The sequence below is a fragment of the Opisthocomus hoazin genome, chromosome 11 (genome assembly GCF_030867145.1).
Source record: "Opisthocomus hoazin isolate bOpiHoa1 chromosome 11, bOpiHoa1.hap1, whole genome shotgun sequence".
Lineage (NCBI taxonomy): Eukaryota > Metazoa > Chordata > Aves > Opisthocomiformes > Opisthocomidae > Opisthocomus > Opisthocomus hoazin.
The window spans coordinates 2,829,845-2,851,787 of record NC_134424.1 but is presented as its reverse complement, the minus strand read 5'-3'; the positions used below and the strand labels follow the sequence as shown (position 1 = coordinate 2,851,787).

At 44.5% G+C, this 21,943-nt stretch overlaps 1 protein-coding gene across 5 annotated transcripts in view; it reads left to right on the top strand.

Moving 5' to 3' along the window:
* Positions 1-21,943, top strand: part of LOC104331265 (contactin-4) — a 354,067-nt gene that overhangs the window by 208,806 nt on the left and 123,318 nt on the right. For all 5 annotated transcript variants that reach the window (XM_075432608.1, XM_075432604.1, XM_075432605.1 and 2 more), the window contains 2 exons: positions 11,014-11,140; positions 12,174-12,349. In XM_075432608.1, coding sequence (XP_075288723.1) covers positions 11,014-11,140; positions 12,174-12,349 — 303 coding nt within the window. The remainder of the gene's footprint in view (positions 1-11,013; positions 11,141-12,173; positions 12,350-21,943) is intronic.

The window sequence follows — 21,943 nt, the reverse complement described above, 5'->3', positions numbered from 1 at the left end:
TACTATAGGTGACCCTGCTTTGGCAGGAGGGTTGGACTAGATGACCCACAGAGGTCCCTTCCAACCCCTACCATTCTGTGATCTGAGTCTCTGTGGGCGCTGCAGGTGTGGGGGGTGGCTGTGCAGGGCAGAACACGGTGCCAGTTGCTCGTGCCTCCTGGCAGCTGGAGCTGTGGCAGCTCCCCTCCACGCCACGGCTTCTCCGTGCAGGGAATCGCCCGCTGGAGAGTGGGAACACTTTCTGTTCCTGCTCTGCTGAGGGTTACAGAAACATTAAAAAAAGATAAAATAAAAAAAATTATGGGACAGCTCCTCAAGTGTGCCCTGAATTGGTGCAATTCCGATGATTTCAGTGAAGTTACAGAGATCTGCACCAGCTGAGGTGCCAGCCCAGTGTCCCAACAGCAGACTTCGAATACCTCAAATCCATTTGTGTAACGTAGGCAGTTTCAGATTATAGCGTAGGATCCTGTTTACAGGATTAAACACTTTCTTGCTTTAGCAGCAGCGGGAAGAGCTAGCAAGGTTTTCCCGTCCACGGCCAGGAGCCTGCTCAGCGTCATGATACCGTGCAGCGTGATGCCTGACACATCTCAAGAGGGCGGGCAGTACAGCGAGAACTGCAGGAATGGCTTTAATTTACCTCTTTGTAGAACTTTTAAAAGAGAGGTTTTTCTCTTTTCCGCAACAAGTTGGTTCTGTTTAAACCCGAGATACTGAGGATGCCATCAGGCTTGCATTCAGGGCAACCAGACACCATTACAAGCTGATGCTGACAATCTTGCACCAAAAATACAAATTATTAATTTATTATTAATAATTATAATAAATTATTTATTATTATAAAGATAAATAATTAATACTCGTTATAAACATGAGGCTTCCCCCTCTCACCATTCTTTCAGTTACGCTGTAATTTGTTACATTGAAATTTTGTCTGTTTTTCTTAAGGCGAGGACTAAACTTGCTAGAAGTAGTAACAAAAATGCACAGTGTAATATCTGAAATGAAGCAGATGCTTAAAAGGTGCCTGTGCCAGTAGTCTGTGATAGAGAGGGTACAAAAACCGTGCTCACCTCATTCCCCTATAGCTGACTCCCTCCCCCAGACTTTTCTTTCCATCAGTTACTGAATGTGAAGTGTTTGCTGGTGGGGCCGCGTGTAAACACCGTGTTGAGTCTGTGGTGCGTGTGCGCCGTAGGGAGCTACACGTACCCGGAGCGGAGGAGTACCGCTGATGTAAAGGTGAGGTGGTCCCTGCAGCCTTCCCGGAGTTTGGAAATGACCGACTACTGTCCTTCATAGCTGTGAATGTGTGTGTGTCGTGGGAGAAACCGTACGCGTCTCCCACGTGCTCTTTTCTTACTCTATATTAAAATTCAGTTGGAGAATTTGCAAATTCCAAGCTTTTTTTGCAGGGATGTGTTTACAGTTCAGTTCTGCCATTTCCGCTCCGCCCCGCCCAACTAGCCCTCATGTATTAAAAAAATCTTTGTGAAAAGCAGCTGTTTTTTTCCAAAATTTGTATGCTTTTAGAAGATTGAAAGGAAATGAATAAACGACTTGGCTGCCTTGCTTTAGATGGACACTACCTTTATTCTTCAGGTTTTTTTAAAAACAGACTTGCTAGGTCAGAATTATTTTTTGAAGGCATTTAAACTGAACGCTTCTAATACAATCTGGACTATTCTAGATGAAAATAAAGTAGCTCTTCTGCAGAATCACAGGCAAATGTAGAGGAACCAGAGACAGAGTGAGCCATGGGAGAGCATTTTAGAAGTCGTCCAAGAGAGACAGGTACCTCGTCTGTCCCTGTTCAGTGACGGGTAGACCCGCGGGCAGACCCACGGCTGTGTTAGCACACTCTCTGCTTTTGTATGCTCATCTCTGTTAAGCAGTTGTCAACTAAATCAAAGCTGCACACCTTGCCTGCATCTGACTAGTGCCTGCAGATGACTAACATGGGAGAAGACACAGCTCCCAACAGACGGAGATGATGAAATTTTGTCACCTGTGTCCTAGTACAGTATTGTCCCAGGGATATGGAAGTGTTCTTCAAGTATTGCCAAACCCAAACAGAGAAGTAGAAATGTACATATTGTGTGTGGAGTTAACAAATTCCTGCTTTACCCTCTGCTTTGTTCATGTTTTATAAGTTTTGTGCCTGCGTGTTGACAGTGAGTCATGCGTGCTAGTCGAATGCTGGTCTGCTCCTGGGAAAGCATTCCAGATATTCCCATAATTACTCAGCAGCACTGCCTGCTCTGGGCATTAGCAAGGGCTTGTTATGACAGCTTTCAGCACTGCTTCTCTTAATACTGTGCAGCTAAACGTCAAAGTCATCCCTGATGTATTCGCTCATATACAGCGATGTGTTTTCTTGCCGTAATTGCAAAATGTGTGCCCATGACCCAGAACAAGCAGATTTACAGTGCCCCGTTGACAAGCTGAACCAGCATATGTGCATTTTCTGACCAGTGACATAGTGCAAATTAGGTTCCCAGTGTTTCGCTCGGAGCGTGCCAGACTGATTATCCCTTGCTCGCCGGGAGCAGGACTGCATCGCTCACGAGGCGCTGGTAATTTCATCTGCTTATTCACAAATATTTGAGAAGGGAATCCATTGCCTAAACCTCTCTGTAAATAACCAGATAAAAAGTTAGGAGGAATCAGCTTTACTGCTGTCAGTGGCTAAGGTACTTAAACCTGAAAAGAAAAAAATGGGCATCACCTTGAAGCAATGTGCCAGGGAGAGTTCCGTTCACCTTGAAGATTTCTACAGAGTTGGGCTCCTCGATCAATTGAGAGCCTGCACACATTGCCAGGCTTGTCTTTGTTTTTCAAACAACAGATGATGCAGAGATTATAGGGTATTGCCCCAGGGACTTTTCTTTTCTAAGGATCCAGGATTTTTAAGGAAAGAGGCTTTTACAATATGAGTATTTCATAACTTTATACTGTCTGCGTGTGGGGTGGGGAGGATAGCATTTGTTAGCCTGGCTTTTACACACCTTCCTTATTACATGAAGGATTAAAATCAAATGAAGTTGAGGGAGGTATTGCAGAAAGGAAATATGTGGCTTTAAAATACACAGAGAGATCTACTACTACTGTTTCGGTTTGGGTTTGTTTTTTTTTAATACCCACTTTAAAGTCTCTGTCATACTCAAGACAACTGAAAAAATCTTATAATAATGGTATGTGTTCTTGGAAGACAGCAATTATATCAATACCGTTATTTTTACTAATAAATCAATAGGTAATGAGTACAGACCTTTGAAACATTTACAATACCACGTCCACAGATAGCTGTATACGAGAACACCCAGCACTGCAGGGGTCTGCAGAGTTCGGGAGGAGGTTGAAGAACAGTTGAAGGCAACTTTGTGTGCACGGTGACGTGCCGTGCTGCGCCTTGGTCAGAGGTGAAGGTAATGTCAAACCGACAAGTGTCAATACAAAGATTTCTAATAATCTAGGATGCTGGCAACAGCTTTCTGAAAGAATTTCACAGGTTCAAGTCTGTTACCAAGCAAAAGCCTTTTTCAGCCTGAGCCATAGTCTTTGCCCATTGCATCCCAGGCTCGTTTTCAACAGGGATGGAAAAAAATCAGCCCAGTATCAGTTGCTAGCTTCAAGATACAGGTGCAGTCAGGATCCGTAGACCCTGGCAACAGTCCTCATGGTTGGACTTTGCCAGTGCTTGCCTGGGAGGTTACAAACCGCTCTGGAAGCCACCATTGCCAACAGCACAGGACTACAAGAACCCAAGGCTGCGATTCATCTGGCGCGGGACGTGGCTGCTGCCCCTGCTGCGGCTGTGACAGGCTGCCCGTATGCCTGGTGGTGGACGAGGACAGCGGGTGGAGGCAGAATGTCTCCAAGCTGCTGCTCGGTGGTTGAGATCAGTGCCATGGATGGAGCAGACCGTGAGCTGCAGTTGTGTCTCCCTTAAGGACAAATTTCTCTGTCATTGACCAATATCCTTGGTTGAAAGTATGCCATGTCCTGAGCTGAAAGAATTAAAAAAAACAAAAAAAACCCAAAACCATGAAATACGTTAAACACCAGTATTTCATCTAAGGCTCTGTATAATCCAGTTGTTGGAGATGCTCTAAACTTGATTCCTAAATACACAGTATTCAAAAGCAGAGTGGCAAAAAGACAACATTTGCATTGGCAAGTAAGTGCCGTTTTCAAGATGTTCGACTACAGTTGGCGAGGTGCATAGCAGGGAGTTTTATGTGAATGAGCACAGCCCTTTGCGGGTGATGTCAGACATCGCTGTCATTTCACTGCTGTTCACAGGGGAGCTGTAGAAGCGCTGGTGTTTGGTCGCTGTGAGCGTTTGGTCTCCGTGTCCACTGGTGAGACAAAAGGAACATGAGCTAATGTGAGAGTGTGACTGGTTTTGTGCTTGTATCCAGCAGATTTGACCAATTAAGTAATGACACAGTACCATGAGTTGTTACAGCCATGGCCTTAGGGGAGAATGAAGAAAGTAACCAAGGAGAAATGTGTCCTGCAGCTGAAGAGCTGCGTTGTGACCTGGGCTCGGTTCAGCACTGTGCTGATGGCATCCTGGCGGGTGAATTTCTGGTCGCAGCTCAAATCCGCGAGAGCTGCATGTGCACAACAACAACAATCATTTAGTTCATAGAGCATTATTTAGATAATAGAAAAACAACCAGTCTCCAGTGGGTTTTTAGATAATGCAGGTTTAGTGTCTTTATTCCTAGCGACAATATATTTGAACACATTCAGAATAGATGTGCTGTGCAGCAGCTTTTGAGAACCTTGGTGAAACTGTGGTATTATTCATCATCTAAAAACAGAATATAGGTCTTTGTTACTTCAAGAAGAAAAATGTGGATTTTTTTTTTATTACTGCCCAATGGTAGCAATAGATGTATTGTGCTAGGTAGGGACAGTATTTTAATTTCCTGTCATAATCCTGTGTTTCTAGGGTTGGATATGTAACTCTGCTGAATGATTTCCTTAGGGCTAGAGCTTAACTTATAAGACATCAGAACAAGCCTGACTATTATTTATGTATTTAAAAGTATCTTTCAAAAATATTCCTTTGGTCATTTCTACTATTCCAGCACTGGAGGTCAACAAATAACCTGATCATTAATGAACAAGCAGCCAGTTCTGTGTTAGCTTTTGCAACTGGTATTTCAGCAGAGGACCCACAGATGCCCCAATGCTCTTCTATTGTATTACTAGTATTATTAATATTATTGCTGTTATTACTGTGGTTGTCTTATAATTATTCATGGCTTTATCGTGGACTGATTCCATCCTTAGTAGAGTAATGCAAGTTTATCAGTTTATTTTCCTGATGTCAGATGCGATGACTCAGGGAGAAGGCTGCTTGGTGAAGAAACTTGTGATTTCTGCAGTAATGGAGAAACACGCTTTTATTGTATGCTGAAGAGAACATCTGTGATCCGAATCATGCTGTTGACTTACTAAGAGAACGCAAATTACATTCTGTTAAATAAGGTTTTTGTTGTAGGACAAGTCACTCATTACGCTGCGTCAGGAATTGCCTCCTCCCGGCTGTCCAGACCCAGTAGGTGAGGCAGAGGGAGAACTTGCTGGCTTTTGGGTGTACGGAGCAGGTAGCAGCGTCTTAGTTGAAAAGTTTTGACTTGATGACATTTGCTATAATTAATCATGTGGCATTTCAGTAGGTGAAATTGCGGTACCGCTGCAGTACAGACAGTCAGAGTGAACAGGAGGCATCACAGATGAGCTCCCTGAGCTGGACCCGGATCCCTGGCGGGCGTTTGCCCCTCTGCTTCTGCGCAGCCCAGGCAGTGGCAGGTGGGGGGCTGGCTTCTGCCCTCCCCCGGCTGACGGACCCCGGGCGTCTGCAGAGGGCAGAGCACGCTCGCCTTGGGGTGGATGCATTTAACCCTGTCTTTAGTTCAAATCACTCCTGATGCTTGGGTCACTCATAAATGGAGTCGTCAGACCATTGCAGTCTCCATTTCAAATTCTGCAGCTCTTCCACGCCTGCATTTACGAGAGTGAAGATTTATTTCTTCCTGTCTTCTGAGCCTCTGGATTTTTATGGCTGTGTTACTGTCTCTGAGGAATATCTGACACTGCTTTTGAACTCGGGTATCAGATGCTTGCCTATCAGATGTCACCTGTCAAGCGTGGCTTTCCACTTTAACTCCACTTGTACGTGGTACAGCAGCAATCTGGGAAACCGAAGTGTGTCAGAAAGGAGAGGTGACAACAGGAAGAGCCGTCTGGCTCGCAGTCCCTGTTGGAGACCTGTAGGGTGCTGCAAGACAAGCCCAGCCCTGCAGCCTGGTGCTGCGAGGCGTAGGGAGAGGTGGTGGCTCTCCCCCAGGCTCTCCCCCATCCAGCTTCTCAGCCCAGAAGCGCAGCCCGCGGGGGATGTCCCAGACAAGAGCTCTGGGAGGGTGCTTTGCTCCCACAGCTCAGAGTATGGCAGTGGTGGTGATGAGAGCGAGGGAAAGAGCCTCATCATTTGTTTTGGCTTTGCTCCTTTTGGAAATACATGCTTTTTGTTGTTGTTTTGTTCTCTATCTTAATCTTTCTTAATTATTGCATAAACATGTGGGTCAGCCGTGGTGCAGTGGCAGACGGGAACGATTAACATCTCGACGGTGGAGAAAGGCTGGTGATTGTCTCCTGAGATGCAGAGCTTCCCTTAAAAATAACACTTCATACCAGGCTTTTTAAATCTTCTTTTTTTTAAATACATTCTTTTGATTCTTTTGAATGGGAAGCACCTTTAGCAGGGCTGATGTAAAAATGTCGTATAATTTCAAAGCCGTTAACACCATTTGTGTGTGCAGTTGATGTGATAGTAGAAGTGATACACAAAAAAATGAAGAGCAAGCCATCCAATTCAGTCTCCTCTTGTTCAGGAGGACATAATGCAGCTGACTAACCTTGAAGAGCAGGCTGTTGTGTTAATCAGCCATGCCCTTGAGCTGTCCTATACATTTCACTTTCCAGTTTCCTGAAGAGTTGCTCTTCCCAAGGTGCAGTTTTGTCTCGAAGAAATACTGACTTGTAGCGCTGTATGAAAACACACCAGCACACATAGCAGAAACCAATTCCCTCAGCAGCAAACAAGGAAAGGGTTTTTATCATTTATACTGGATATATTCCAAGAATTCTCTCTTCAGTTTAGTTATTATCTTTCCCTACAGTGTGGAATATTCAATTAAACCTTCTCTCAAATTGGCCATAACTTTCAATGAAAATTAAAGCAGTTCTATTCAGGTAACGATATCCATCACTGGGCTTAATGTTCAGAGAGAATAGGAATAGTTTCACCTGTTCGTGTGAATTAACCTCAGTTGACATTCTTCATGTTTCAGTTCCTCAAAATTGCAGAGAGACGACAAGCATTTAGCATCCTACTGGATGTGCTGGCTCTGAAGTTTGGGTACTGGAGGGACACAGAACACATGGTCTTCATTTGGAATGTATTTAAATTAATCTGGCATTTTTAATAGATTTTGTGATTAACTAGGAAAAAAATATACATCTCAGCGGAAGCTAGGGTAGCAGAATGTTCCTCTAAATTATCTATCACATTCTGTCCAACAGCATATGGACATATATCTCGTACTGTGTTTAAATATGTTTCTTTTATCATGAAATCTATTGAAATTTCCTATATCCTGCATCATACTGACAGAAACACACTTGTCTCAAAAGAGGCAGACCCAGAGCCGTAGTACATTTGTTTCATCTGACAGGGAAAAAAGAAATGCTTTTTGGTAACCAATCTTGTTTGCAACTTGTCTTAAGCTGAGGGCAGCTCAGTGTGTTTTCTGGGTTAATTCATTTCAGACTTGGGCAAAAGAAACGTAACTTAGAAAAATAATATCTGTCACTGGGAGAGTGTCCCAGCAGTTAGCTTGTCCGGGAAGGTTACTTATTGTATTTTCCCAGGACAGTAGCAAACATGTAAGGAGTAGCATAGGTTACGTGGTAGCTGCTGGAAATCATAGAGAGCGAAGTGAGCTAAAATAACTGAGCAGCTTTCGTGTTTATGTATACTCATATGCACTGCTTCATTGTTCTGTTAGATGAAGCGACCAGAAGAGAGCCTGATGAACACAGTCTGGTGAGAAGGGCAAGGGAAAAGCCTGCTAAGCTCAGGAAAAAATTGCCTCCTGGTATCGGTGGGCTTCCGTTGATCAAACCCGTAGCGGTCTTCATCAGTGAAAAGCTAAATATGTTGTTCTGTGGTTGCAGGTCCCTGAGCATTACTGCAACAGAAATGAAATTACCACTTTTTTTTTTTTTTTAAGAGTAAAATTCATATTTAAAAGTTATTTGGATAGTAAAACTTTGCTCCCGCAAAATCAGGCACTGTAGTAGAGCAAATGCATTTGCCTGTGCTGACACTGAACACCTGAGGTCTGTTTCTCCCCAGTAGCATTGCAAGTTAGTCAGAAATGGACTATATATGGTACAGGTACTTCTAGTTTTCCACCTGTAAGAATCTAGATGGCAGTTCATTTTATTTATTAGTGAATATTTAGTGTTCTTTGAACCAAATCCTCCTCTTCTGTAAGGTACTGTGACTCAACTCTTGTCACACCCTGCGTTGGGATCTGGGCTGCAGTGATTTCAATCACGCATTAGACTGTAGCAAAAGGACTCTACAAGCTGAAGATTAAACAGTTTGGACTTGCTTATCTTGGTTATACACAGGCAGCAAGAAGAGAAAGAAGAAAGGCACTCAAAAAAATTTTATCTACCCAGTGTTGCAAGGTTTTTCCTCCTCTTCCATTCCCCTGATACCCTGGCAGCTGCTTTCAGAGCTTCTCCCTGCCTGACCCAACGCTGTTCTCTTGAAAGCCAAGCAGTAGTCGCACCAGAGCTTTTCTTCTTGCTGGCTAACAGGAACGGCAAGTGTTTTTTGCCATATAAAAGCTGGATGTTAAACAGTGCCAGCAGCAGACGTTGTAATATTTAGAGAGCGGTTTGATTTTTTGTGCGCTTCTATTTTTGCTTAGGCAAATTAGGTTATTTAGTCTTTTCACCTATTTGTGACTATTTCTGCCTTCGTAGTTGTTTACCTTTTGTCTGGTATGTTTTGCTTATTAATTATACACGCAGATTGTAAAGCTTCTTGCAAATGTAACTCCCTGCCCAGTGCCCCATTGCATCATGTGGACCAGTTTCATTATACCTTGAAGACCAGTGTCTCACCCCAGGACGCTGCACTGTAACGGTCTGGCCCCTGATCCCGAAGCCAAGGGATGTCCTGGACATGCAGGGACACATTTGGACCCTTAGATTTGTTTGTGTGTTGGTTTCCCAACTCAAGTAGGTGAGCTGTCTACTTTTTAATGCAAGGTGTATTTTCTTGTGATGGGAGGAGGACGAAGAACTCGACCTTTAGCGTGGTGTGATACGATATAAATTGACACACCAAAGTTGAAGTAACAGTAGATGACAGCATAGCGTGACTTGAGTCCTGGGCAGGGGTGTGAGGCAGATGACAGAGCCGATGCCACGCGTACCTGAGTCAGCACGGTTCGCTAACTGGATTAGCTGGGATAGTCTGGTTTGTGCCCGTCCTGGCACAATCACGCTCCTTGGCTATGGGAGTTGAAGGGACTCTTACACAGGACCCGAAAATACAGCTTCTGTATTTTACAGTTAGAAAACTGGATAAATTAGAATGTATTTTAATTCTCTTGTTTTCAAACCCATTAATGTAGTACTTGGAGCTATAATCTTTATGGGCCAGATTGTAATATTCTCTTACAATGAATGAGACTTTAAGAAGTGAAGCAGCCCTGGGTCTCAGAAACCAGTCAGGATACCATAATCTAGCCCTGCATGCTTTATGATTTTTATTATCTTTTTCTGCCAGCAACAGTAAGTTGCACACAGGTATAATTTAAAGCTAGAGATTATGTGAAATGTGTTTTGAATAATAGATGAGTCTCAGTCAGATATTGTTAACATATAATTAAAAATAAAGATAAATACAACTGATATGACTGTATGCCTAGTGCATTCTCTTTTGTGGTGCTGCCCGAGGGAGGAGTCGCAGGGGAGAGCTTGCTCCGTTGTAATCTTCCTGGCAAAGTCTCTCTGAAATCCTTCTGTGGAGACGACAGGATTTTCTCCCTGAAGTAAAGAGCTATTGTTCCATCCCTAATCAATCCAGCTGATTTCCCAGTGTCGGGGGGGTATGAGAGCTATTCACATCCATTCTCACCCTACTCCCACCGGGAAGATTCATCGTCTTCTGTTTATTCCTTTTTCTTTCTTATTTTTTGTACCTCCCATCACCTTTATATTTTATTTATTCATTCTGCTCTGACCTATACCCACAAATTTCCTGCGTGTCCATCAAGATGGGTGTCTGGCAGCAGACTGTACGGCAGCGTGCCTGCCTTGCCGAAGTGATGTCTGTGCTCGTGTCCCTGTGAGTCCCTGCGCTCGGCAGGTCGCGGGTACCGGCAGCAGCACCCTGATGGCCCACACAGTTGCCCTTTGCCCCATCGGTGCTCTGCAAGAACAGGTCTGCCATGAAGATGATAGGGCAGAACGCAATCAGAAAATGCTCAAGCAAGTCTCCTTCCATTCAGCTAAAAGACAGAAAGTCCTTACTTTCTGTAGCTGTATTTAATAATGAGGTTTTTTAATTTACATAGAAAATATTTCAGTGCTTAAAAGGGAAGCTAAGCATTCTGATTTCAAGTGAGCTGTGCTATCACAGTATGATCATGCCTGTTCCCCTTCGTTTGAACTTTGGGTAAAGTTTCAGTCCATTTAGTGCACAAATGTTTTTGTGAATGTTGACTCCATGTGAGGTTCGATGGCTTTTGGAAAAAAATCTGGCTGTTCTAAAAATACCTGTCTTTATCACATCTTTTTCTAGGGTGAGTGAAGCATCCTGCTGCTAAGATACTGGTTTATATTTTAACACTGGGTACATGGAGATTCCGTCAAGTATCTGTCACGTTTTTCCTCTGTTTAACGCAGACGACAACACGCTGCACGGGCCAGTTTTCCTTCAGGAGCCCAACAACGTGATCTTCCCCTTGGATTCAGAGGAAAAGAAAGTGAAGCTGAGCTGTGAAGTAAAAGGAAATCCCAGCCCAACCATTGGGTTTGTTGAATGTTTATTCTTTAGCATGATCTCCGCCCCACAGCAGCATGCCCCCGAGAGCCTTTCTCCTGCGTGTATCATGCGGTGTAACTCAGTGACACCAGAATGCTGATTAAAAAACACAAGCCTCAGGAATTGTATTGCAAAGCAATTGCAGCATTTGGACCAGAGTTCGGAAAGGTCGTGAAGGGATTATCAATAGTCTTGGCTCTCAGATTAACCATCCTTTTTCAGAAATGTGGACAAAGTTCTCAACTGTTTTCAGCTTTAGTAACTGCTTTGGGATCCTTAGAAAAAAGCTACTGTACTACCGTGGTGATGCTGCTGCTGTAAATCATTTCAGCTACTGTTCTTTTTGCTTTGGTGCCTTTATTTTGTTCACCAAAGTAAATGCGACTCTGAAACCGATTCAACAGACCTCAGCCGCTGTGCTGTCTTCTGACAGGACCGACTGTTTCGTGCAGTAATTGCTGTTGATTCACTGATGCAAACAGATTCAAATTGCTTCTCCGTACGTTCCGGTGAAGGGAGCTGCTGTGCAGCCGTGGCTCCGTCGAGGGCTGGTGGGGACGAGGGTTGCTGTAACTGGGGCAACCTGGTGCTGGAATTTCTAAGGACTTCAGTTTGTCACAACGTCTGCTGTGAGTGATTTCTCTTAAATTTAAAAACAAACAGCCAGCAAGGTGGGAGAGGAAAAGAAACCTCAGTGGACATGAACGGTTTAAAGATGCTGTTTCTGGGACTTCCCCTTGCAAAATAATTAATTCCAAAGAGCAGCAGCATTAGCAACTACAGAGGCATTAATCATATCAGAGACTGAAATATATGTCAAAGATACTCCTCTTTCAGTTAAACGCTGGAATATTTCAATACTGGGCAGGAAATTTGCATTTTCATGTTGGGTTTTTTTTTTTATTTATGAGTAGTCAAAGATGTTTTAAATCTTTTGTTATTTACCACACATTGTATTTTTAAATACCCAAGAATAGCCGTTAATGTTAGCAGAATTTAACTTTGGCATTTTGTGCTATAGGTGGAAGTTAAATGGAACCGCTATTGACATCGGTATGGATTACCGCTACAGCCTGGTGGAAGGCAACCTGTTGATCAATAATCCCAATAAAACCCAAGATACTGGAACATACCAGTGTGTAGCAACAAACCCCTTTGGAACGATCGTCAGCAGGGAAGCAAAGCTTCAGTTTGCTTGTAAGTAACAACGCAGCCTCCGTTCCTGCAGCCTGCTAGAAAAACTGTGAGCGCAATGCCCGGTTTCCTAACCTTTTCTACTGTGTTACGTAGTATTCTCTGAGCTGTTCATGGAGTAAACACCTGAATTTAGAGGGGAAATGTGAATGAGAATAGATGCCTTGGTTTATGATTATTTAGCTAGAATTATATGTAGTATGCAGGCTGAAATGTCTTTTTTCTTCAGAAAGAGGCCACCTAGGAAAGTGTCTGGCAAATGGCATATCATCATTGACTTTTCCTTTCCTTGGAGAATTAAAGCTTCAAAATATTTGAATGAGCATACTCTTTATAAGGAATAAATTCACAATGACATTTTTCACAAGTCCTATATTTCAGTACTTAGGTACAGGTACTTTCAGCTATTTTGTAACTCTGTGTGTAAAAGGGATAATAGACTGCTTCATGTTTATTTTGTGTTGAATTCAGCATCGCAGCTTCTTGTTGAAAGCTAAGGGTAACAAAAGACACAGGTCTTGATGTGAGTTAGCATTATATGAAATTATGAAAAGCCATTTTAAGGTATAGGATAAAGTCTATAAGAATGGACAAATGTTAGGGCAGGACCACAAGTCATCTTCTTTCTCATGTAGTTGCAAAGGTGAAGACAGAGAATGGATACAGGGGCTTGTTCATCCAGCATCTCTCTGATTTCTCTGTGCCCTTGTCCTGGGAGAGGTGTACATAGCAGCTCAGTAATTACAGCAGGACCTCCTGTGAACTATCCTTGCACGCGTGTTCAGGAGTTCAAGGCAGTCCACTCCCAGACATGAAGCCATCAGTAATGGTGAGCTGGGCTTTCAGTAGAGCTTAATGAAAGATGCTTTTCACCAACTGGTAAGAGAAGTTGGTGTGCTCCAGCTACAAAAATAAAAAGGTAAAAATGTCAGTAAACACCAGGTTCACACGATATAGAGAGGTGATTTGTAATGAGAAATATTACTGTGAGTAAAGTCAAGTCCTCTGGCTGCCTACCTAGATTACGATATGTTATCCATTTGCTTATGACCTGCGTGTGTTTTTCCATGACTGAAGATGCATTTTCACTCTGCATGAGTATTGAACATCTTCAAGACCTGTCTCATCACTCCAGATTTCAGTATGTCAAGGTGATTGCTTCATAAGTATTGCGTTGGTCTGCTTCTCTGGAGACCACGTGTTTCACAGCAGGCCCCGTCTTGTCAGGGTGAGCTTGGGAAGCCTCATTCAGAGCAAAGCACTTCAACCCGGCTGGGGTTGTACTGTTTGCAGAAGTCAATACTTCAAGGACAAGCTGGGTACCAGGATGCAGCTCTGTAGATGCTGGTCTCAGTCTTCAAAGGGACAAGGAAAGGAGGATGCTGATGCTGGCAAGTGCAGTTGCCACTCACTACTTCAGTGGAAATGTATCGACTTCCTTGCTAGTTTAAATTGTTAGGCACTAAACAACCAAGAGCTGGCAAATGCAGAGAATTCTGTGTGAAAATGAAGAAGCTGTCAACCTTTAATGGTGTGTCTGCTTCAGATACAGAATGTTTGTGAACTTCTCTCTGTCCCAACATTGGACACTTTTAAGCTTCAGCTGGAGAGGGTGCTGGGCCATCTTGTCCAGACCGTGCTGATGCCAGGAAAGGTTGGACCCAGCTGATCCTGGAGGTCCCTTCCAACCTGGTATTCTGTGATTAATTTACCTAGCCTGATGAATGATACATCTGGCAAAAATCTCTGAAGTTTTCTAGCTGACCAAATACAAATTTGGTTTGACTGATTCTTAGTTAAGCAGACTGAATTCAAAAACAAAGCTTTTTCTTTTCCAGTTAAAATAATGATGGGGAACTTGGACAAATGTATTATTTTTGATTCCTAAAATTTATTTAAGATTGCTGAAACAGCATAATCAGTTTAGAAACATTTGGATTAAGTAAAAAAAATCAGCATGTCTCAAGGTAGGCTCTGTGCTTTCACAAAATGGTAAGTCACTTTGTCTTCTGTGATCACAGGGATTGCAACCAGAATTAGCTGAATTATGAAATATGCAGAGAGTGGTTTAAGTTTATTAAAAAAGCTCTGCCTTCAAGAAGCAATAAAAATGGGCGTCTGTATTAGCAATGCATGTTTTTTGGCCTTAACATCCAAGACATGTGCATGCAGTAGCACAGCTGAATATAAAAGCACTTGACTTCAGGTGGTTTTGTTCCAAACGATCATTTGTGAGTGGCCTTCTGTAGGTTCTGCGTGGAATCGCCTAAAACGGCGTATGGGGAGGGCTCTTTCTAGCCACGGGAGAGCTCTCTTAAACCTCTTTGCTCTCAGTGGCTCCCTCGGGATTTTTCCCTTTTATCAAGTTGTTTTCCTTGAAGATACACCCGTGTCTGGCGAGTAGATTGCACGTGTGATCTCTGACCCAGCTCCAGCCCTTCAGCTTCGTCTCTTGCACCCCGCTCTGTTACACGTTAAGATTTGACTGTGGAAAGGCATTTGCTTAGAGACTCAGGACCATTCTGCTTCACCCATCGGTAGCTTCCCCCTTCGTCCAAGCACACCCTTATCGGTGTGCTGTGCGATTTTTGTGTTCTCTCATTTTCATTGCTGAGGAAAGTTGTTACGGGGTCTTTTGAGACTGATGTCTGGGGTTTTGAGGGTTTTTTTTTTTCCTCTTGAGGGTTAAATTCTGAATCCTGGGGCATCATTAATATATGTTCATCCTTCAAGGGCTGTGTTATTCTTCTTTAGCGTTTTTACTGAAGATTAGACTGTGATCCAGCTATTCAACCTCCTGTGGAGGTCAGAGAGGGTCAGCAATTTAATCCTTGAAATATGTATTTAGGTTACAAACTCATTATGATAAAAGTGCTAATATTTTCCCCCAATACTTGCTTTGTGATACATCATTTACAATTCAAATTTGTTCTCTGCCCTTCCCCCCAGTGCCAGTGGTGTCTGAAATTTAACATATTTTCAGAAAGTGAGGAATCTGCTGTCCCACAGTAATGGAACATGGATTCATGATACCCTAAGCGCTGTGCTTTTATAGCAATACAAGCTCTCAGAAAATAAAAAAAAGAAGCTTCAAACTCTTGAGTGTGGATTCTAGTAATGACTTTTCCAAAATGATATATGAAAACACTGCTGAGCTAGATTATGTGCTTTTTATTTTACAGGATGGGGCTTAGCTTGACAATTTTATTCACTGTACTGTAGTTTCTGTTCGGAAATAACACTGAAATCAATAAGAAGTTATGCCTGGAAAGAAGTGCAGCTCCGATGCTGCAGTTTAGAGATGTACCCACCCATTCAGACATATGATTAAAGCCGTTTACTGTGGCCCGGATCCTGCTTCCGCTTAAGTCAAAGATAAAACTTGCATTGATTTTCAGTGGCACCAGAGTTGGACCATACCCCTCAGAAAGCGATGAATTTGCAAGTTGTTCCGCCTGCTCAGCTCCCGTTCTCTTTGGGATGACTCGGAGGCGCCGAGCAGCTCCTGGCTGCGGGCGGGCGAGCGGTACAGCTCGGTGCAGGGCAGTACGCCCTGGGCAGGAGGTGCTTTTAATGAGCGTCCTTGCCAGATTATTTCTGCTGGTTGTGAAGTAATTTACAGAATGGAACATTAATGCACGCAGGTGCTGCAAGTTGCATTTTATACCCACATCTCCATAGACGTAAAATCATGAAGTAGAGTCCTTGGGAAGGGCTTCAAGAGTTTGTCTGTCCCTGGTGCAAGGCAGCATTGACACCCTTCCACAGAGAAGCTCGCCAGCCTGTTCTGCACAACTGCTGCAGACCCTCCTCAGGAGAGTGTATTTCACCGAATCACAGAATGTTCGGGGTTGGCAGGGCCCTCTGTGGGTCACCCAGCCCAACCCCCTGCCCAAGCAGGGTCACCCAGAGCAGGCTGCACAGCACCGCGGCCAGGCGGGGCTGGAATATCTCCAGAGAAGGAGACTCCACAGCCTCCCTGGGCAGCCTGTTCCAGGGCTCCGTCACCCTCAGAGGGAAGAAGTTCTTCCTCGGGTTCAGCTGGAGCTTCCTCTGCTTCAGTTTGTGCCCGTTGCCCCTTGTCCTGTCGCTGAGCACCACTGAAAAGAGTTTGACCCCATCCTCCTGACACCCACCCTTGAGATATTTATAAGCATTTCTAAGGTCCCCTCTCAGCCTTCTCTCCTTCAGGCTGAAGGAGGAAATTTGGAGGACTACGTGTAAAGATTTGGTTTCACTTATTTTGGTAGCCTCTCCTAGTGCTAACCTTACTTGCTAGCAGCTACTACTGATCGTCTGGACTATGCTTGTACTCCATGCCCTGTGTGGGTAATGACCCAAGGGCTTTCAAATCTATTCCTTCTCCCTTTGTATTGACTGTTGAGTGTGGGAGATGTCCAAAGGATTGGGCGTTTGGTGGCTTCCCACCAGAAATGCCTTTGCAGAAGCCCCCAGTCTGTCACCATGTGTGGGTGACCGTGGAGAGTGCCAGCTTCCCCGTGGCTTGTGGCTTGTCTGCTGTCTGTGGGTTTGCTCTTGCTGATAATGAAGAAAAAGGCCAGCTTGTCAAACCTGCTCAAAATGAGCAGCGCTGGTGGAAGTGGGTTCAGAGGAAGCAGGACCACAGAAGGTTTTCCCTTCTGTTTGTAATTCTTTGCTAAGTGATGTCCACACCGTTTCTTTTATGATGGCATTGGCGTGGTGGGTTAAGTGAGACTGGACTCTCCCCAGCAAAGAGAATGGCAATTATTATCTTACCTTTCAGCTGATTTATGAGCACCTGTAGAATAACATCTCTAATTAAAGATTAACTTTTATATTTATTTTACTTTGCTGAGGCCACGGTTTGTTTTTTACCGCCAAAGCTTTGAAACCAGCCATTTTTGCAGAGCTCCAGGAGCAGTGCAGAGGGTCAGTCCAGGCACCCCTGTGCCCCCCACCCCAGGGGTCTGCCTCCACCTGCAGCAGCTAATGCATCCCTGGGATGGGGCCAAGGCTCTGCTCTCCCAGCAGATGACCCCTGTCTTCTCCTGTGGAGCCATCCCCAGTGCTGGCAGATGAAATTTCCTTTCCCTGCTGTGATAACTAGACTCAATTTGGCCCTAAACTCCTCAGCAGGATTTGCAGTTTAACCTGAAAATACACAAAGACAGCGTTACCCGCAGGAATGCTGGTTTGAAAGTGAGCCCTCTGGGGAGCAGGTGAGTAGCCATGCAGTAGTCATTGCCCTTCTCATCAGCACCAATGTTTGGCACATGCTGCTGATTTTGAAATGAGCCTCCAAAGAGGAAAATCAGGTTCAAACCGGTGCAGTGTTTCAGTCATACCGTTGTTTTGCCCCCTGTTGTTATAAAAACCGCCTAAAAGTGATGTCTGTGCAACATGAGCTGTTGGAGAAATGGGATCTGCTCTGCAGGGGATTTTAGCGTTTTGCACATTGCGCACCCCCACACTGGGAGGACAGTCGGGGTCCTTCCTCCCACACAGAATCACAGAATCACAGAATAGTAGGGGTTGGAAGGGACCTCTGTGGGTCGCTGCCTTGCTGACCCATCGCAATTTTCGGTGAAGGAGTTTCTTTTGAATCTGTAATTTAACAGGCCCAAGCTAATGCTGTGGGTATTTTCTGCAGCTGGCGAAAATGATACTGGGACATCCAGGGGGCTGGGGCACTGACATTTAGAACAGAAAGGAGACCCCAGGAGAGGGGGTGATGGGCTGAAGGGAGGCATCCTCAGAGGATGCGGCAAATCATTGCTGTGCTGCCCCTGGGAGCTGCGGGCAGATGAGACAAGATGGAATGGGAAAGGTGGCCCTCCTCTTCCTCTCCTCCTCCTCCTCCTCCTCCTGCAGACAGCCCCAGTCAAGCGAAATGGCTGGTTTTGTGTGTGGAGTTTAGCTTGAACTGTTTGACAGCGTTGGAAAATTAAACCGTGCCTGGAGGGCAGGGTTTGCATGTGGGCTTCCCTCTGCCACGAACCCGGGCAGCAACCTCGGACTCACCTTTGGTACATTTTCCATTGGATTATTTGTTTATAGAGACTCTTTAACTTCTTTCTTCGTTACTGTGAGCATACTCCTAACTATGGGGAATTGCACTATTGTTTCTGAAAACCGTTTCCTCACGCACTTTATTAAAGGAATTTGTTTTACAGAAGTGTTTCAGCAAAAGTAATTGTTACGCATGAATTAGCAGCTAGGACTCAGCACTGTGCAGTGCAAATGGTAGCAGAAAATACAGTAATAACGAGGTTGTAATGAGAATACTTTGGGGCTTTGACCTACCATCCCAAAATAATTTCACTATGATGGTAGGAAAAGAAAATTGCTCCCAACATTAAACTGAAAAGGATTTTTTTTTCGATATTCCCATTGCTGGAATGATTCCCGTTATATCTTGTACCCAAGCAAATCCCATAATTTTTGCTATTAGTTGCTAAGAAACAAATTATAATTGCTGCTCAGATTCTTTACTGTTGTACTCTCTTATTGCCCTGAAGTGCATTCATTTTCTTTTTGGAGATTAAATGATCAATGAAGTGATTCTTTGAAGAACAATTAATAACGAAAACATTTTCAGAGAACCGCCAAAGCGTCTGCCACGCCTCGCCTAAACAAACCAGCGCCGCAGCAGTCGCATTGATTGATCAGCGAACGGCTGAAGGAGGCGTTCGGCACATAAATTAAATCATTTCCGCGGCGATTACTAACATCTGAGTGTCGAGGAAAGATGGTGTGTTTCAAACCTCCTGGAAATTAAGGAGACGGAGGGTTTGGGTGGTTTTTTTGCAGGAGTGGGACAGCAGGTACTCACGGCTCTGCTCAGCTCTTGCCAGCCCATCAGTCGCCCGTGCTCATCCCCTCCGTGAAGTTTTACTTTTTCAAGGTTTTTCTGCTTGTGGAGGGTGGAAACCATATTTTGTGCATTTTCCTGCCTCCTTCCTTGGTCTGGTTCTCTGAGAGCGCACTTACAAAAAGTCCCTGTGGGGTGCAGGGAAGGGGCGGGAGGGGGTAGGATTTTTTGCCTGTCCTGGGTGGGAGCTGGACACCCACGCTGGGAGGAGGGGAAGCACCTCTGCCCGCACGCAGCAGCCCCTGCTTGCAGCCACCGCCGCAGGACATGACTGCCCCTGCTCCAAGGCTGTTTTTCACTCCAGTATTGGAATACCACGCTCAGCTGTTTCTTTCTGAGGTACACCTGCTTTTTGAGAGCCTGGACTTCAAATCTGCAGCTCTTCCTGTAGGTTAATTCATTTTTCGTGGCATTTTCATCAGCGCATGGTGTCCCGTGCGTACGGTCACGATTCAGAGATAACACCCCCAGCCAGCTACTGGAGTTTGCTTACACCCAGGACCCGTGAATCTGCCTTAAATAATTTAATTTTCACAAGTTTTCTTACATCTTCAGGAAGTGGCGTTGTTAACGTGGCCTGCTTTCCCCTACATGCCCCCAGATCTCTTTTGCTCCCTCATTTTTCCCCTTGCAGCCTTTCAGAGCCTCTGCGCGTCCAGGCCAGACAGAGGGTTTCATTGCGGCGCGGCTCTGCGGCAACAGCAAATGACGCCGTGCTGCGGAGGGTCTGCCTCCGCTTCCTCTGGCTGACCTTCCAATTTCAGTTTCCAGGGAGACTAAAAAACGCACCGTAACGTTTCCCAGATACACAGGACGCGTTTTAAATTGTGGGTCCAATAAATAATTCTGTTTCGGTGCAGACTCTCTGGGAAGAGAGATTTCCTAAACTTTTCATTCTTCTTAAAGGAGCAGTTGGTTTGTGGCACCTGAAACTCTGCAAACAAAGTATTATTTTGGGGCTTGCATGAGCACTTCTGTCTGCTGCCAGAAGCTCTGTCTCCCCAGGCTTCCCCAGTCCCACCGATGCGGCTGGGACGTGCTGGCCATCCCTGTTTTCCTCCTTGTACTGCGATACGCTTGAAGCTGTCAGGTTATATCTCGTGAGAGCAGGGTGCAAGCCTTTTGTGATGTCCCTATTTCTGCAAAGTTACAACATTAAAATTCTCTAGGCCATCAGATAAGGTTTGGGGCTAATTATGACAAGTTTGGCTCAGGAGTATTGTTTTCCGTGTGTATGTAGAGTCCCTGATTACTCCTCCAGTGTCCATGAAGGGAAAAGTACCATTTATATTGATAAAAGGCTTGATGTTCTTATCCAAAATCAGACACTCCTACTGCTTGGGCCTCCAGGACTGTCTCTGGTGTGATACAGCATGGGTTCTTCACAATGGAACAAGCAAATTTATTTGAATTTTTCTATGTTGCGCACATGTCCCAGTGTTTCTCTCCTTCGCTGAAATCTCAACTCTGCTGTGCAAAGTGCGGTCGTCGGTGGTAGAGAACCAGCTCCCAACCTCTGCACCTTTGCCACAGTCTCCGATGGGCGAAAAACTAGGCTAAGCCTCACGTAAGCTCTTCTTTTTTCTTTTTTTTTTTTTTATGAATAGGACCAACAGGGAGTATGTAGCGGAGGATAAATATATAACCTACTTTACTTCCATCCGTGATACGAGGACCCTTAATTTATAACAGAAACGTGGGATTTATACCTGCTTTGTTTCCACCCGAGGGCTATAAATAAGATGAATAAATCATTACTTAAAGCAGTGGCCAGGCATTTGTAAATAGTCAGCACACCTTCTCGCAAAGCTAGTAATCTTGTAAGCCTGCAGTGTTATTTTGGAAGCGTGTTTCAGTTTGCATCACGCAGAATAGTGCTGCTGAGAGCAGGGAGCGTTGCACGGGGAAGTGTGGGAGGGCTGTGGCCGGGCAGGATTGCTGCCACCGGTGCTCTGGGCATCGCACCGCAGGGAGCTGAAGATCACAGGTCGGTCATGGCACCGCAGTTTCTTTCGTGGTTTAGAAATTTAGGGAACAGCAAGGCACAGGCTTAACAGTTTTTTCCCGTTTCTCTCCGTATTTACTGATTTTGTCTTCAATATGTAAAACAACATATATACAAAATATTTTTTTATATATATCTAAGGGGTGGATCTTGAAGAACTAAATGCAGATTTAGGTGTTTGTTTTAAAGGAATGCTTAAACATACCAATTTGCTCCCAGTGAGCCAAGGTTCGATGATGTAAGCGTTCCTTGCAAAAAGCTATGTGGGTATGTGAAACTCTTTCTAGTCTTGACAAAATTATCTGTGTGCTAAATCATGTCAGGGAGCAGTGGGAAACTCCAACTGGACCTGGAAGGAAATGAAGAGAGATTTCTCGTTTTCTCTGATGTTCTGAATGAATCAGTAAGTATTCAGGTTCTGAGCCCAGGTTTTTGGGACAAGTTCACTTTGAAATGGAGTAGAGCGCTCTACATTTGAAGATCTTCTGACCTTAGGCTTGATCAATCACTTTGCCATCTCACCTGTTACCTTAATACCACCCTTCTTTTCTTATGCTCAGTGTGTAGGTCATAAAGAAAGTGGTGTAAAGCTCCCACAGTAAGCCAGGGAGAGAGCAAGACTTTGTATTCCTTGCTCTGCTTTCCCTGTGGCTTTGTGCAGGATCTGATGCTGTGCTATTTGTCAGCAAAATTTCCTGTTCTCTCTCTCGCTCCTGAAGCCCTTGTAACTTACCTGTGT